Here is a 14869-nt window from a genome sequence, read left to right as displayed (position 1 = left end):
AATAGAACCGGGTCGGTCGGGACAAACGGGTTTCTTTTGAAGTGGTTCTTTTTGAGTTGCATTTGTATAACAGCTGGGCTGTGTTTTGACATGCAGTCCATGTGTTCATCCCTTTCACAGATTTATTCTTCCACTTCTGCTTTCATTATTTCATATTTGTTTTGTTTGCAGTTACAAACCTATTGTGGAGTTCATCGACACTCAGTTTGAGGCCTACCTTCAGGAGGAGCTCAAAATCAAACGCACCCTCCACAGCTATCACGACACCCGCGTCCATGCCTGCCTGTACTTCATCTCCCCCACTGGACACTCCCTAAAGTCTCTGGACCTGGTAACCATGAAGAAACTGGACAGCAAGGTTGGTGCATGACTTTCTTTTGCTTTTAGACATTTGCTGTTGGCTCCCCCGCTGCCTTACACTACCCAGCCCATGTTAAGTATCAGTGCTGCACGGCCCAGACAAGCTGCTTTTTATTTTCTCATCTTATCAATGGCTTTATTGCTGCAGTTCTTCACCTGTCAGTCCTCCAATTCTTCTATTCTCTAATGAAACTGAGACTTTGTCCAATCATGTTAAACTGAGCTAAAGGCTAAAGCTGTTGCCATGTGGGTCAGCCAGACATCCTCCTGTACCAGTTTTCTCCAGTTTCCAAGAATCATTTGAAGGTGCAGGAAACAGTACTGCACTCATTTATTTAAATTGTTTATTTGTTTTATTTATTTTACAAAATTCAAGTAGTATAATAATATGCTGCATATAAACTGCAAACAATTAAAAGTAAATACCGTAAATGGCAAATCCAACACGTATTATTGTGTACAATATGATATGGCACATCCTTACTCTCTATACTCAACACTTAAAACCACTCAATACTACAGAAAAAAAAAAACTACCCTATACTCACTGTACTACCATGTACTAAAATATAACTTCCTATACTACCATATACTCCCTATACCACTGTATAGTTCCCTATACTGTCATATTCTGCCGTATGCTCTCTATAACACCCAGCTCAACCTATGCTAAACCATTCTCCACATATTGCCCTATAGGGGGAGCGATATGGCCCTAAAATAATATTATTATATTTTGTGGTATTTTCGTGATAATGATATTGTTGGCGATATGACAGAACACTGAGTAAAAAAAAATCAAAGATACACTACTTCAACAAAATAAACATAAAATGTTATTATCGCATATGATATATGGCACACCCCTAACAGATATAAAAAAAAATACAATAATTCAATTATTCAGAATATCATGATACTAATAATCCACTCCTCCAAATATCTCCATATATCCAGATTAAAGTAAAGCAAATGATACTGGGCAGATATAATCTGTCTCTAGAAAATATATAATGGGAAATGGGAACAGTTTGAATTATTCTTTTGATTAACACAGCTAAAAATGAGTAGTACCCTGATGTGATAATTAGGGATGGGTGATATGGCACGATGTTTAAGGGTATAATATTATTCACGATATTCAAAAATGTTGGCGATAATATTGTGTACGATACGATATGGCACACCCTACAACCCAGTACTCCCCTATACTAGTATATACTACCCCTGAATTCCTGTACCCCCCTATATTAGCTTACCCAACACTATCTGTACTACCCTGTACTACCCTAGAGCACCATTGAGTACCCTATACTACTTAATACAAACATTTGGGTGGAAGTCCTATTAGTGTTCCTTCATGTGTGCTGAACCATTCATACCTATAGTTGTCAACATGGAATGTGGGACCTGATCACTTAACTGATGTGATTATTGATCTTCTAATCTAAGCAGTTTTGCATTTGTAACCCTGACTATTAGTTTCATCAGCTTGCATTTCCTGATACATTGTCACACTTCATTAAAACAGGGTCTGAAAGGAAGTTGGATGCTCTTAGCCACACATTACAGTGTACACAGAAGTATTGTGAAATAATTAACACAAGTGTGTATCTAGGGTGTTGACCACAGTGTACACTCACTGCTAGTAGCTCAGTGTGTGTGTAGTAGAGTAGCTGTTGTTCCTGCTGGCAGCCTCCACTAACAGTATTAGCAGGACTGATAGAGCTGATTGTGAGCGCACACTGCTGTTCTTGTGCGTCTGATGCTCAGAATGTGTGTTATTTTGGGGATGGAGCGAGAATTCTCGAGTAGGGTCCAGGTTGTTTGGAGTAGCAGCAGTGAGCAGTGTGGGTGGAAGGCTTTGTGTGGGATTGGAGCACAGTGTGAGCCATGCCTGCAGGCTGAATGTTCGATTAACCCTTTGCAGAACTCTCTGCTGTTTGAGCTGTTTATTGTGCTGTAGCTTTTCATTCTACTCTGCCTATAATTACCTCCCGCAGTCTGTCTGCAGGCTGCTCTGCTGCTGTGCTGATTCTTTCTGCTCTGTTGCACTTTACACTCTGCTATGTTGCACTAATGTAGTAAGGGAACTTTCCATAATTAGGCCTGCTAATCATGGAAAAACAGCACAAACATCAGTCCACAGATTACAGTTTACAGTTGATTGTTGGGTTATATGAATGATTGAAGGCTTAATTGGATAGTTTTCTGATACTGCCAGCACAGGGGGTTTTAATAAAGCATATTAAACCAAGAAATCATATTACATGATTAAAATCCCATAAGTGGACAAACAAAATTAATTAATTCTACATCTACTTAAAAAAAGGCATTTGCTGACACTTAGAATCGGCCATGCAGAATTGAGCCAAATGTGATTTATTCTCAGCAACTGGAAAGTAAGTACATGTCTCAGGCAGACTGTTGTATTATACTCAGCAGCCAGAGTGTTGGCACATGCAGCTTGGGCTGACTGCTGTAGTATACTTGGCAACCGGAGTGTTGGTGCATTCAACACTCAACCCGGATGTGAATTTGTACATCATTTTAGATATTTTGTCTTGTTTTAGTTGTAGAGTTGTATCCAATGTATATTCTATTCTAAGAAATGGGTTTTCTTGTTTTGAAATGTATTTTTACTTTTTACAACCATGGGAAATATTATTTATCTTCACTAGATTTAAGAGGATGTTACTTACCAAGACCCAAATTTAAGTGTGTACATTTTGGTTGTTGAGAAATACCCTTTTAATAATATTTCTTATAGCCAATGTAAGCAGCTTTTTCAGAAGGATTTGTCCATGAATGCAGCTTCTTTAATCTGCAGGTAAACATCATCCCAATCATAGCAAAGTCTGATGCCATCTCAAAGAGTGAACTGGCCAAGTTCAAGATCAAGATCACCAGTGAGCTGGTCAGCAATGGAGTCCAGATCTACCAGTTCCCCACTGATGATGAGACCGTGGCTGAGATTAACTCCACCATGAACGTAAGTTGCTGATTTTTCTCAACAAAACTTTGTGGTGTCTTTTTTTTTTTTTTTTATCTAGAAGATCATTACATCATATATAGATGCTCTAAAATTGAACAAAATGTTTTGGATTAAGGCAGAATACTAAATACAGAACAAATATAGAACTGTTGGCAGATTTTCATTCATTTTGCCTCCTTTTTTCGTCATTGCATTAAACAAATTAAATAATCTAAATGTAATTTTGACTTACATGACAAGAAATAAAAAAATACTTATTGAACATTTGAACATTTTGACATCCCAAATGGTTGCAATTTAATTAAAAATGTAATTATTCTGTATATTCTTGCTCATATTTGGCCCTTTTTTCCCCATATCAGTTGATTAATTGTGGTTGCCAAATATTCAGTACATACCTAACAGTGTCATTTACTTTACACATTTTGACCAGCATATTCCAGATTTTTTTTTAATAATGGGACTGATTTTACCACACACACATACACACAGATTGAAACCGGGGCATTTGTACACACAGATCTATGTATAATTGATATGCATATGTAATATAAACTGGGACTAATTTTAGGCGCAGTTACGTAACCACAGCTAAGTGTTGTTATCCTTCAGTTTGAATGAAATCTGAATTATATCTGCAGGTCCCGGGTCTGCTGTAATGCTTATGTGCTCAGTTGTATGGTTTTGCTCTTTATGTGACAGTAATAAGCAGTTAAAGCTGGAAATAGCCCATCTGCTGTCCAGCGCTCTACACTGCGCTTGCTGTCAGGAAATGGCAGCACAGAAGGAGAGGAATGTGTAATGAGTGTGCTCTCACTGCAGGAAGTGTGGGAAAGACACACACACACAGTGTCTATAACGCACACACTGTAAACAAATGTGGATACTCAACATTATAGTCCAGTTGGGCCAGTGAAGTCCCAGTGCACTAATCCTCACACAGGCTCACACACCCAGCGTTGGTCTCAGCCTCTCACTGGGAAGGCAAGCTAACTGTCCTGCCCAGACTGGTACCACTGGTGTACCATCAGTGCAGTTAAAGCAGTTTAGGCTGTCATCAGTGTTTCCGCAGACTGGGATGGGACCTCGTATCTCTGTCCGCTGGTGTAGAGGGGCTTCCTAAGGATAAATATTGTGTTAATGGGGTGTCGGCGTTATGTTATTATGTCTGCTTCATGAGCTGCTCGTCCTCCTCGTCTCTCCAACAGCGTTTATTCTGAAATACTGTGTTTAAGTAGCAGTGAGAGTGCTGTGACCTTCCTGTCCCAAAATATTTATCTTGTGATCACAGTGTGATAAATAATGGTTAACGAATACTAAAGAGACGTGCGTGAGTGTTTATATCCTGATTTAAAATTCCTCAGTTTCACAAACGCCAGGTTTAATCTGTCAGAATATTCTGTATGAACTTTTAAAAAATGGTAAATGTGTTTTCATTACAGTAACATTATCAACTCATCTTTCCATACAATTTTTGCTGACATTAATATTACCCACTGTACTGTTTCTGCTATAAAAGTACTACTGAAAAGTTTGGACACACCTCTTCTTATTCAATATGTTTTCTTTCTACTTACATATTTTTTAATTGTAAATTTTATATTGAAGGCTGTATTTAAGCTGTATAGGAACATATAAAAAAAGTTAAACAAATAAGAATATGTTTTCTATTTTAGATTCTTCTAAGTACCACATTTGCTTGCCCTCAGCTGCCAGAGCCCTGAGAGAGCACAATTGGCCTTGCTCTCTCTGGGTGGGTACAGTAGATGGCACTCTTTCCCCTCAACACTCCTAGGGTGATGTCGATCAACACAAGGTGTCTGTGAGCTAATGTATCAGAACTGAGTCGCTGCGCTTTCCTCAGAGTGCGCTGTGATGCTACTCGGCAATGCTACAGCATCAGCAGCAGTTCAAATAGAGGCGGAGTCTGACTTCACATGTGTTGGAGGAGGCGTGTGCTAGTCTTCACCCTGCTTGTATTGTGGCATCACTAGTGATCGGGCATATACTGTATACAGCTGAGTAGCAACTAAATGGGTGGGACAATTAGCCTACCTAATTTGGGAGAAAAATAGGAGATTTAGAAATTAGAAATAAATCTTAAAAATAAAAGTTAGATAGCTTATTATATTTACAGTGTCATGACACTAAATCCATCAACTAACGTTACTATCCTAGCACTGTACAGCTTCTGTATTTTAGTTTAAAAACAGCCAATTTGTGAAGAACTATTACTGAGTAAACTTTTACAGGGCAGGATAAGAAATACTTGAATGCTTCATTTCATTTAATGTGTGCGAGTAAAAAATAAATAAAAAAATGGGGATAAAGAATGCAAACCTGGCTCTTTTTGGTTCCCTGTCTTCATTGAATATTGCCGCTCTCAGATACCAGGGTTGCCAGATAGCTACAGTAGTTTTAATCTAAAACTTGTTTCAAACTGTTGAGCCTGCCACCGTTGCTGAAAGAAATCTTAGAGGAAACACTGCATTTTGTATACTTAGCAAGGAGGAGCCATTAATGCTTAATTATCTCTATTTTTTATTTTATTTACTAAGAATATTAACATATTTTTATATTCATATTCCAATGTTTTTTAATAGTATTAATAATTTGTTGCTATTGCATTGTTCTGCTAATATATTATGATTATATCAGTCACATTAAATGTTCTTAAAATTCCAATAATATTATTTCTCGCAGTTATTTTTTGGACAATATATCGTCCAGACAGAAATAGTTATTGTAAAAAGCCTGTGTGTGTGTTTCAGAATTCAGAGTGTAGAAGTGATTTGATGCTGATTTGCATGTGATTTGGATGTGCGTGTGGTTCTCCGCAGGGCCATTTGCCGTTCGCAGTGGTGGGAAGCACTGAGGAAGTGAAGATCGGGAACAAGATGGTGAAAGCGCGGCAGTACCCGTGGGGAACTGTTCAGGGTAAGAGCGGGTCAGGTCTTTAACAGGAAATGAGGTCGAGATTGTTGTGTAGAAACACTGGTCCCAGTTCAGGACGTCCAGACCCATCCTCTTCCTCCCATCCTGCCAGTCTGAGCTCAGAGTCCACATATAAAAATCACTGGGTTTGAGTCGTGACTCAGTTTCAGCTGTTTGTGTGTGTGTGTGTGTGTGTGTGTGTGTGCGTTGTGTGTATTAATGGAGGGATGGGGTGGGGACGCGGGTGACGAGTGTAGAACCACATGGTGCATGAATGAAGGGTGGGGTGGGTTTGGGGTGATGGTGGCACGAGTGATGAGCGTAGCAGCACAAACCACATGGAGCCTGAGTGGCATAGTGGCGTCCCCCAGGCTACTGCTGACATTGTCTCTCTCTCTCTGTCTGTCTCTCTCTCTCTCTCTCTGTCTGTCTCTCTCTCTCTCTCTCTCTCTCTCTCTCTCTGTCTGTCTGTCTGTCTGTCTCTCTCTCTCTCTCTCGTACACTCTTGCTTTCTCTCTCTCTCTCTCTCTCTCTCTCTCTCTGTCTGTCTCTCTCTGTCTGTCTGTCTCTCTCTCTCTCTCTCTCTCTCTCTTACACTCTTGCTTTCTCTCTCTCTCTCTCTCTCTCTCTCTCTCTCTCTCTCTCTCTGTTATTGTCTTTCACTCTCACTTGTGCTCTGTTGCTCTCTATCTCTCTCTCTCACTCTTTTCATTCTTGCTTTATTTCTTTCTCACTTTTGCCCTCTCTTATTCTCTCTCACACTCTTGCTCTTTCTTTCTCACTTTTGTTCTTTTGCTCTATCCCTCTCTTTTATTCTATCTCTTATTCTTTCTTGCTATCTCTTGATATCTATCTCTTGTGCTCACTTTACTTTATTGCTCTCTCTCTCTCTTTCATTCGCTTTCTTCCTCTTTCTTCTATATCTATCCTTCTTAGATAGATAGATAGATAGATAGATACTTTATTGATCCCGAAGGAGATTTCTTTCTCTCTCTTTTGCTCTCTCTTTCGCACTCTTTCACTCTTTCTCTTTCACCATTTCTTTCTCTTTTACTCTCTTTTTATCTCTATCCCTCTTTCACTCTTGCTCGGTTTATTGCTCTGTCTTTGACTCTTGCTCTCTATCTCACTCTTTCTTTCTCTTTTTCACTCTCTCGCTCTATCCATACATATATATATCTATCCCTTTTTCATTCCTTATCAATTGCTCTTTATCACTCGCTCTCTCTAGATTTTTCACTTTTGCTTGCAGTCTGTCTCTTTCTTTATTACTCATCCACTCTTTTCTCTCTCCATTTCCCTGTCTCTCTCTTTATCTCTTTCGCTTTATCTCTCTTTCTCTTACACTCATCTGCTATCTCTCTCTCTCTCTCTCTCTCTCTCTCTCTCTCTCTCGTAAGGCCGTGGGGCTGTGCACGTGGGAAAGTGCTTAATATAGTCTTAGCTGAGGCTGACCCAGCAAAGAAAGTGCAGTTATATATTTATTTTGGATTTAATGTCTGCATGAGACGCCATTTTTGAAGCATAAATGTATATAGAGAAAAAAAAAATGTTTATAATTGAGACGGGAAAAATACCTTATATGCTTTGCATTCGTGAACTAGTTTGTTGGTGTGTATCAGTACAGTATGGAGCAGTAAGGATAAGGAGAAAGAAAGGAAATGAGAATATGATGTGGTGATGTGATGTCGTGTTAGCTTAATATCAGAGTGAGTCATGGGATGAGTCTGAATGTGAAGACCTCCTTCAGCACTGCTATCAGGGGAAGTGATGAAAGAAAAAAGCTGCAAAAAAAAAAAAAAAAGTTTTTTAAAGAAATGCTGAGCATCATTTGTGCCCATTTTTAGGCCATGTCATCTCACACACCAGAAAATGGCCTATTTACTGAGGCTTTTTTGGAGCACCATCTGCTGGACAGAATAGTTAGTTTACTACTTTAAGAAAAGGTCAGTGTTGAACAACAGATGTTGGTGGAAATGTTGATAAAATTTGATCTAAAAAAAAATGCTTTTGGGTGGGAGTGCACGTAAATAAAAAGTTAAATAAATGAAAAAAAAATATTGAAAAATGCTGTTTATTTATTAAAGAACATGTTGTTTGTTGTTTATGAATTCTGTTTAATTAGAATTTTACTTAGTTTCGATTGCCAAATAATCTGTATTCTATCCCAAAAATCCATTCACCTCGAAATTGGCTTATCTCGTGATTGCATGTGCTCATATTGCAATAACGATGCTAAAATTATAAATTGTGCAGCCCCTAGGCGTGTCACATTAACATTTTTTATGGATGATAGATCATCCCAGAAATTATTGCGAATAACTATTATTTTCATTTTAAGACCATAAAATGCTACAGATGATAATATAATAGCACACCAAAGCATTAAAACCCTTTTAAAGACAACTAAAGTTGAATTAATCATAGTTTGGGAAATATATACTTTTGTGTGTGCAGCCCTAGTTCAGTTAATGATGAGTTTTAATGTGAAAATATGTTTTAATTATTTTTTCAGTTGAGAATGAGAACCACTGTGATTTTGTGAAGCTGAGAGAGATGCTGATCCGGGTGAACATGGAGGATCTTAGGGAGCAAACCCACACGCGCCACTATGAGCTCTACCGCCGCTGCAAACTGGAGGAGATGGGCTTTAAAGACACGGACCCCGACAGCAAGCCTTTCAGGTGGGGAAAGAGTCTGTTAATTTATTATAGTAACTGCCAGGAGGATCTGACAGGGTTTATTGCTGCATTTGATGTGATGTAGCCATGTTATGTATTAGTTTATTGTTTAAAATGAAGATATCAGTACATTACTTATTACTAATTTATTAGATTAGCAGTACATACATTCACTCTGTTCCTTTTCTTATGGGCTACAGTCTGCAGGAGACGTATGAGGCCAAGAGGAACGAGTTCATGGGAGAACTGCAGAAGAAGGAGGAGGAGATGAGGCAGATGTTCGTCCAAAGAGTGAAGGAGAAGGAGGCCGAGCTTAAGGAGGCGGAAAAGGAGGTAAGTGTGTTTTTTAGTTTCTTTAACTTCGACTGGATTTGATTAACAAAAGGAAAAGGAATCTGATTAATCGTATAACTGTTTTAATGTGTTATTAAAAAACGATTATCTTTACATATAGAAGCTGTCAGAGGTAATCTCAGTATACATATTTCTTCAGTCTGAAACTACTTTCTTTTGTACATTTTGATATTTTCTTATTTTATTCTATTTATTTTGTTTTATTCTATTTATTTTATTTTATCTTATGTTTATCTTATTTTAACAATTGCTCTTTGGGTGTAACAGGACCATGAGATTACAATTTTGTTCCACAGTCTCCTTTAATCCTAGAATCATTGAAACCTATAAAGAAGGTTAATGTTGCACTGTGTTTAATGTAAAATCTGCATGAAAGGTTAAAAGGAGCTGCTTACTATTCGTAAAATAAATAAATAAATAAATAATTAAAAGAAATGCAAAGAAAACAGTAGCTTGTGTATCATTTTTAAATGTTGCTGTCTGTTTACAATAAAAAAAACTATAGTTGTTGTGTAAGAACTAAACATCATAATTAAGAATTACTCGTATAGTTAAAGATTATCTTTATTATATATTATTTTTTCTTTTTTTTCTCGAGCCCAGTCCTAGACAATAAAATGTAAGCTTTTGTCCTTGTACACTTAGTTCTGGGTCTATATCACAGTATTAAAAACATACAAACCGTTCTCTTAAATTTATGTTAATAGAGTAAAACCGTCTGACGCATTGTGTTTTTCACAATACTTCAGTTTCACAATTGAGCACCAGAGTAAAATGTAAATGTTTGCTGCTGTTTTGTCAGAAAGTTGCTCAACAGGTTGATGCAGAGCAGCTGTTGTAGAGCAGTTCCTGTTTTGGCTGAAGAAGCTGCTTCAGCTTGAATTATTACCAGATTATTAGATTATTTGAATTTATTTGTCTGGAAACTTTAATATTTAATGAATGTCTACTGACTCTGTACTCTTCACACAGCTGCATGAAAAGTTCGACCGCCTGAAGAAGCTCCACCAGGACGAGAAGAAAAAGCTGGAGGACAAGAAGAAGTCTCTGGATGATGAACTGAACATCTTCAAGCAGAAGAAGACCGCGGCTGAGCTCCTGCAGTCCCAGGCCCAGCAGGCAGGGGGTTCCACCACACTCAAGAGGGACAAAGAAAGGAAAAAGTAAGTATCGCCCTCTGTCCTCTCCTCGCCCTAAACTCTCCTCACTCAGAAAACAGCTGCCCACTGATCCCGGAACCACAGAATTCCCCACGGGCCAGAGGAACCCATGCCTACTGAACTACCAACTGCCTGTAATGTGATGTAATTATTTATGTTGGGTGGGAAGAATTAAATGTGTCACCATCACCAAAGATACTGATACTGATTCAGAGCTCTCCCTAAAGCACGGCTTAAATTGGAACCATAAATCACGAATCATTATTGTCATACAACTCTTTTAAACACTATTAAAATAAAAAAAATAGATTTTATAGCTTTAGTATAGTTTTGATAATGCATTAGACATTAGAAATTAGCCCAAACAACTGTTACATGTAAGTGTTTGCACATTAGACTCTGCAAAGGCTACTAAAAATACAAATTTAAATTAGCATTAATTAGCATTAATAGTTGCTACTTCTTGCTTATGACTAGTTAATAAGTTTATACACTCTGAACTTAGCAAAGACTACAATAAATGCTAGTTTTTGTTATTTAAGAATAGATGTGCATACATTTTACATAGTTTATGCAAAATCAGATGCATATGAAGCAGTAATAGTTGCTACTGGCCTAAACACTGATTTTTTTATATTGATAATAATAATTATCTTGTTTTTTTTTTTGTTAAATAACAGAGTAGAGTTTATGTTGTTCTGTGTCTCTCAGGTTCATTTTTAGACTGGTATACACTGGTGATTTTATGTTTTGTTATTGAAGGATGTTTAATACTATTTTAATAATAGTTTAGTTTTCTCTGTACTTTAATTAATGACTATACATATATAAAATATAGTATCAACCATTTCAAAGTTTTGGGAGAAATCATTTATTCTTTCTTTTTTAATTATGTGGATAGCTTTTTACTCAACTAAACTGTGCTATATTTGGATTCATATTTCCTCATTCTTAAAGGCACTTAAATTAAATAAAAAAAATCATTTACAAAAGTAAAGAAAATAACTGATTTCTCCCAAAATAGAGATATGGTTAATCTAGGTATATATTAGATAGTTATTAAATTATAACTTGCACACAAACATGAACACACACATTAATTCAGTATATCTGTGTTACAGCACTGACACTGATTGGCTATTGTTTTGTACATTTGACTCCCTTGCTCTAAATAGAATGAATTGTAAAAAAGGTGCAGATTGAGGTCCAGATTAAGGCCTAGTCTGATGAATACAGAAATCTAAATTGAACACTATCCCTGTTTTGTTGGTAATCACTCATGGTTGTGTATTCAAGCTGATTTGGCCTCCTCACCAGACCATGATACAGAAGGAAGACACTTGCACTGAGAAGGTTTATATTTATTGATTTATTTATTTATTTTACTTTCTCTCGTTTCCCTCACTGGCTTTTTTGCTCCTTGAGCTGTTCACAGGTTTTCACACACAGCTGCTCACTGTGCTTAGAAACCCATTCCATTTCAGTCCATTTCATACATTTTCATATTCACCTTACTGACGAAACACCACTCACCGCGTGAGATTGGACAGGGGCGTGTCCCTGCGTCCACACAGTTCTCCTCAGTAACCAGGCAGAGCATGGCATGTATGGCGTTTTATTGCGTGTGGCCTGTGCATGTTCTGTGTGTTAAATCCGTGTTGTTTTCCAGTTAACTCTTCGTCTGCTTGCTGCATGCTGCATGAGACACCTTATGCTGGTAAGGCTCCTAAACACTGAAGCACATATAAAGCTTATAAAGCTGTGAAATAGTGAAGAGAATGTGTTAGAATGTGTATTAAAAATTGTGTTTAGTAGATGAATTTAGCTGAACTAGTGAATTAGATTGTATAGAGCAGTAATTCTCAATCCTGACCCTTATGACCCTGCCCCGCACATCCTGTGAGTTTCAATTCAGTTAAATGTATATAGCGCTTTTTAAAACAAATGTTTTATAGAAAACAAACAGGTCCACGCCTTTTATGAGCAGCACCACAGAGATGTCAATTATTATAGTGACAATAGTGGCAAGAAAAAACTCTTACATTAAAAGAAAGAAACCTTAGGAGGAACCAAGACTCAGTCAGAGGAACCCGTCCCCACAAACAAATAACAAACAGAACAACAATACAAATAAATAATGTGGAGCTAAAGCTTATGTAACCGGTACTAATTTGTGTATGTAAAAATGTGATGGGCACATAATGGAGAGATATAGATAATCTAGAAACATGTACTAATTTATTTGTGTGAAAAAGTGATGAGCACATAATTGATCATGAAGAGCTATGGCTAATATAGAAACAGATTTTGTTTCCTGCTCCCAAAACACCTGATTTAACTAATCAGCTCATAAACAAGCTTTTTTTTGAGATACAGTGTGTGTGTTAAAGCTCAAGGAAACCTCAGACATGTGCAGGACAGTGGGGGGTACCAGGACCTGGATTGAGAAACACTGGTATAGACTCAATGCTCATAAACATAGAGGTTGGTTGGACCATAAGGGGTTATTTCACAAAGATGCATTTCTTAGTTTAGCCAGATAACTTAAGCCTAAAATCTAGCTTGACCGATTATATAAAAAGAGCATTTAGTGTGAATGATCCGTAAATTATTTGGTGTTTTAAAGGAGTAGTCCAGTGTGAAATGGTCTTAATGTGTAGTGAAACACGATGATAGTGCAAAATTTTGTTGATTAGCCCACCTCCATAGAGAGTAAAACACACTTCAGCAGCCTGTATTTCAAACAAATATTTACATCTTCCCCACAGAATACAAAAATGTTAGCAAAAATAGACAAAGTTTAGGTGTTTTTACCTATTATTATCTTATTATTGTTATTGTTATTTTTATTATTATTAGCATTGTTTTTTCAGGAGAAATTTCTCATGGAGTTATTTAATGTTTTTTTAGAGTTTAATAAGTTATTATAGTAGTAATTGAGTACCAAAGACAGCATTGCTCACTGACTATTAATTATTTAGTGATCTACTCTAATTCTAAGAGGGTCAATGATGTGACACCTATAATAACTAAGTAACTAATTTCTGTCAAAAATGTTAATATTTAATACAGTATGATATTAATTTGATTAATCTAATGCAATTTACAGGAAAAATATGTCTGAAAAGTACAGTTAAGAAGCCAACTGTGACAAATTATAGAAAAAAAAAACAATATGTAATGCAAACATAAATTTTATTTTTAAATGTTACTACTGAGAAGACGTATGTTAAGGAAATTGATTCATTTTTAGATAAATCATGGTCTCACCACATAACGATCCCATTCTTTCACTAATGTTTGTAGAAGCAGTCTGCATGACTAGCTGCTGCTTTTATTATTATACATCTGTGGCCATAGAAGTGATTCAGGAAACCTGAGTTCAATGATTTGGATGGATAAGCGAATACTTTTGGCACTTACCCTACCAAAGTATAACTATGCACTCTGGTAGAAGTAGTGCAAATGTAAATACTGACCCTGGCAGCACAGCCTGTCTGTAGTGCATTACTGACCCTATTTGATGCGTTTTCCCATCTGCCCCCCAAATCCATAATAGTCTTCTGTTGCTGCTCCTCGTCCCTCCACAGCTCCTCACACAAAGAGCTCTTTATCCCCCCCCCCCCCCCCCCTCCACCCCCCAGCAGCTGGATCACACTGCTCCAGCACTCTCCTCTTGCCACTGAAATAATGCTTTTGTTGGTCTGGCTGTAAGGTCAAGCTTTCCAGCCCTGCCACACACCCAGTTATACATAATGATACATGTGTCCGGCTTCAGTTCCTCATACTGATCAACTGCTGTGAGAAACAGTGGAGCGGCTGGTGCTGTTTCTAAGCTGATTGTGTGGCGTGGAAGTAGAACTGGAGCAGAATATTATGTGGAAAGCAGACATTTTACCATATTTAAGAGATTTTGTAAAGCACAAAATGGCTACAATGCAAAAGTGTAATGATCTAATTTTAAAGCTATAACTATTATTTTCTTCTCTGATAAGATTTTTTGTAAGAGTAAGATCATTTTGCTTATTTTAGGAATAATGATCCTAATCATGATTTTAATTACTATTTTTACCTTATTTTAGCAATTTGAACTCAAAATAAGCACAAACAGTCACTGGCTAAGGTATTCTGATTCTTGTGTCCAAATTTAAGTTTTATATTATTAATTCTGAGCTTATTTTAAGAAATCGTACTAATAAAAATGTGCCTACTCACTGGCAGATGATTTTTTTTTTTGTTTAGCATAAACAATCTCAAAGCAAAAACAAAATTTACATGTCTTTTGTATATTTTTTGTAAATGGTTTTTTTTTGACGTGTATAAATATATAAGATGATTATAGGCCTCTTACGATTAGAATTTTTTGTGGACGATATATTGTCCCA

At 37.0% G+C, this 14869-nt stretch overlaps 1 protein-coding gene across 10 annotated transcripts in view; it reads left to right on the top strand.

The window, feature by feature from the left end:
- Positions 1-14869, top strand: part of septin6 (septin 6) — a 38342-nt gene that overhangs the window by 14443 nt on the left and 9030 nt on the right. For 4 of the 10 annotated variants that reach the window (XM_007254423.4, XM_007254421.4, XM_022684299.2 and 1 more), the window contains exons 4-9: positions 172-358; positions 3191-3352; positions 6196-6292; positions 8805-8973; positions 9171-9303; positions 10297-10487. In XM_007254423.4, the coding sequence (XP_007254485.2) occupies positions 172-358; positions 3191-3352; positions 6196-6292; positions 8805-8973; positions 9171-9303; positions 10297-10487 (939 nt within the window). Of the gene's footprint in view, positions 1-171; positions 359-3190; positions 3353-6195; positions 6293-8804; positions 8974-9170; positions 9304-10296; positions 10488-11780; positions 11838-12153; positions 12202-14869 lie in introns of all 10 variants that reach the window. The other 6 variants (XR_007441031.1, XR_455196.4, XR_007441030.1 and 3 more) reach the window with 3 other exon arrangements.

The sequence above is a fragment of the Astyanax mexicanus genome, chromosome 10 (genome assembly GCF_023375975.1).
Source record: "Astyanax mexicanus isolate ESR-SI-001 chromosome 10, AstMex3_surface, whole genome shotgun sequence".
Classification (NCBI taxonomy): domain Eukaryota; kingdom Metazoa; phylum Chordata; class Actinopteri; order Characiformes; family Acestrorhamphidae; genus Astyanax; species Astyanax mexicanus.
This window is presented reverse-complemented; position numbering and strand designations above follow the sequence as displayed.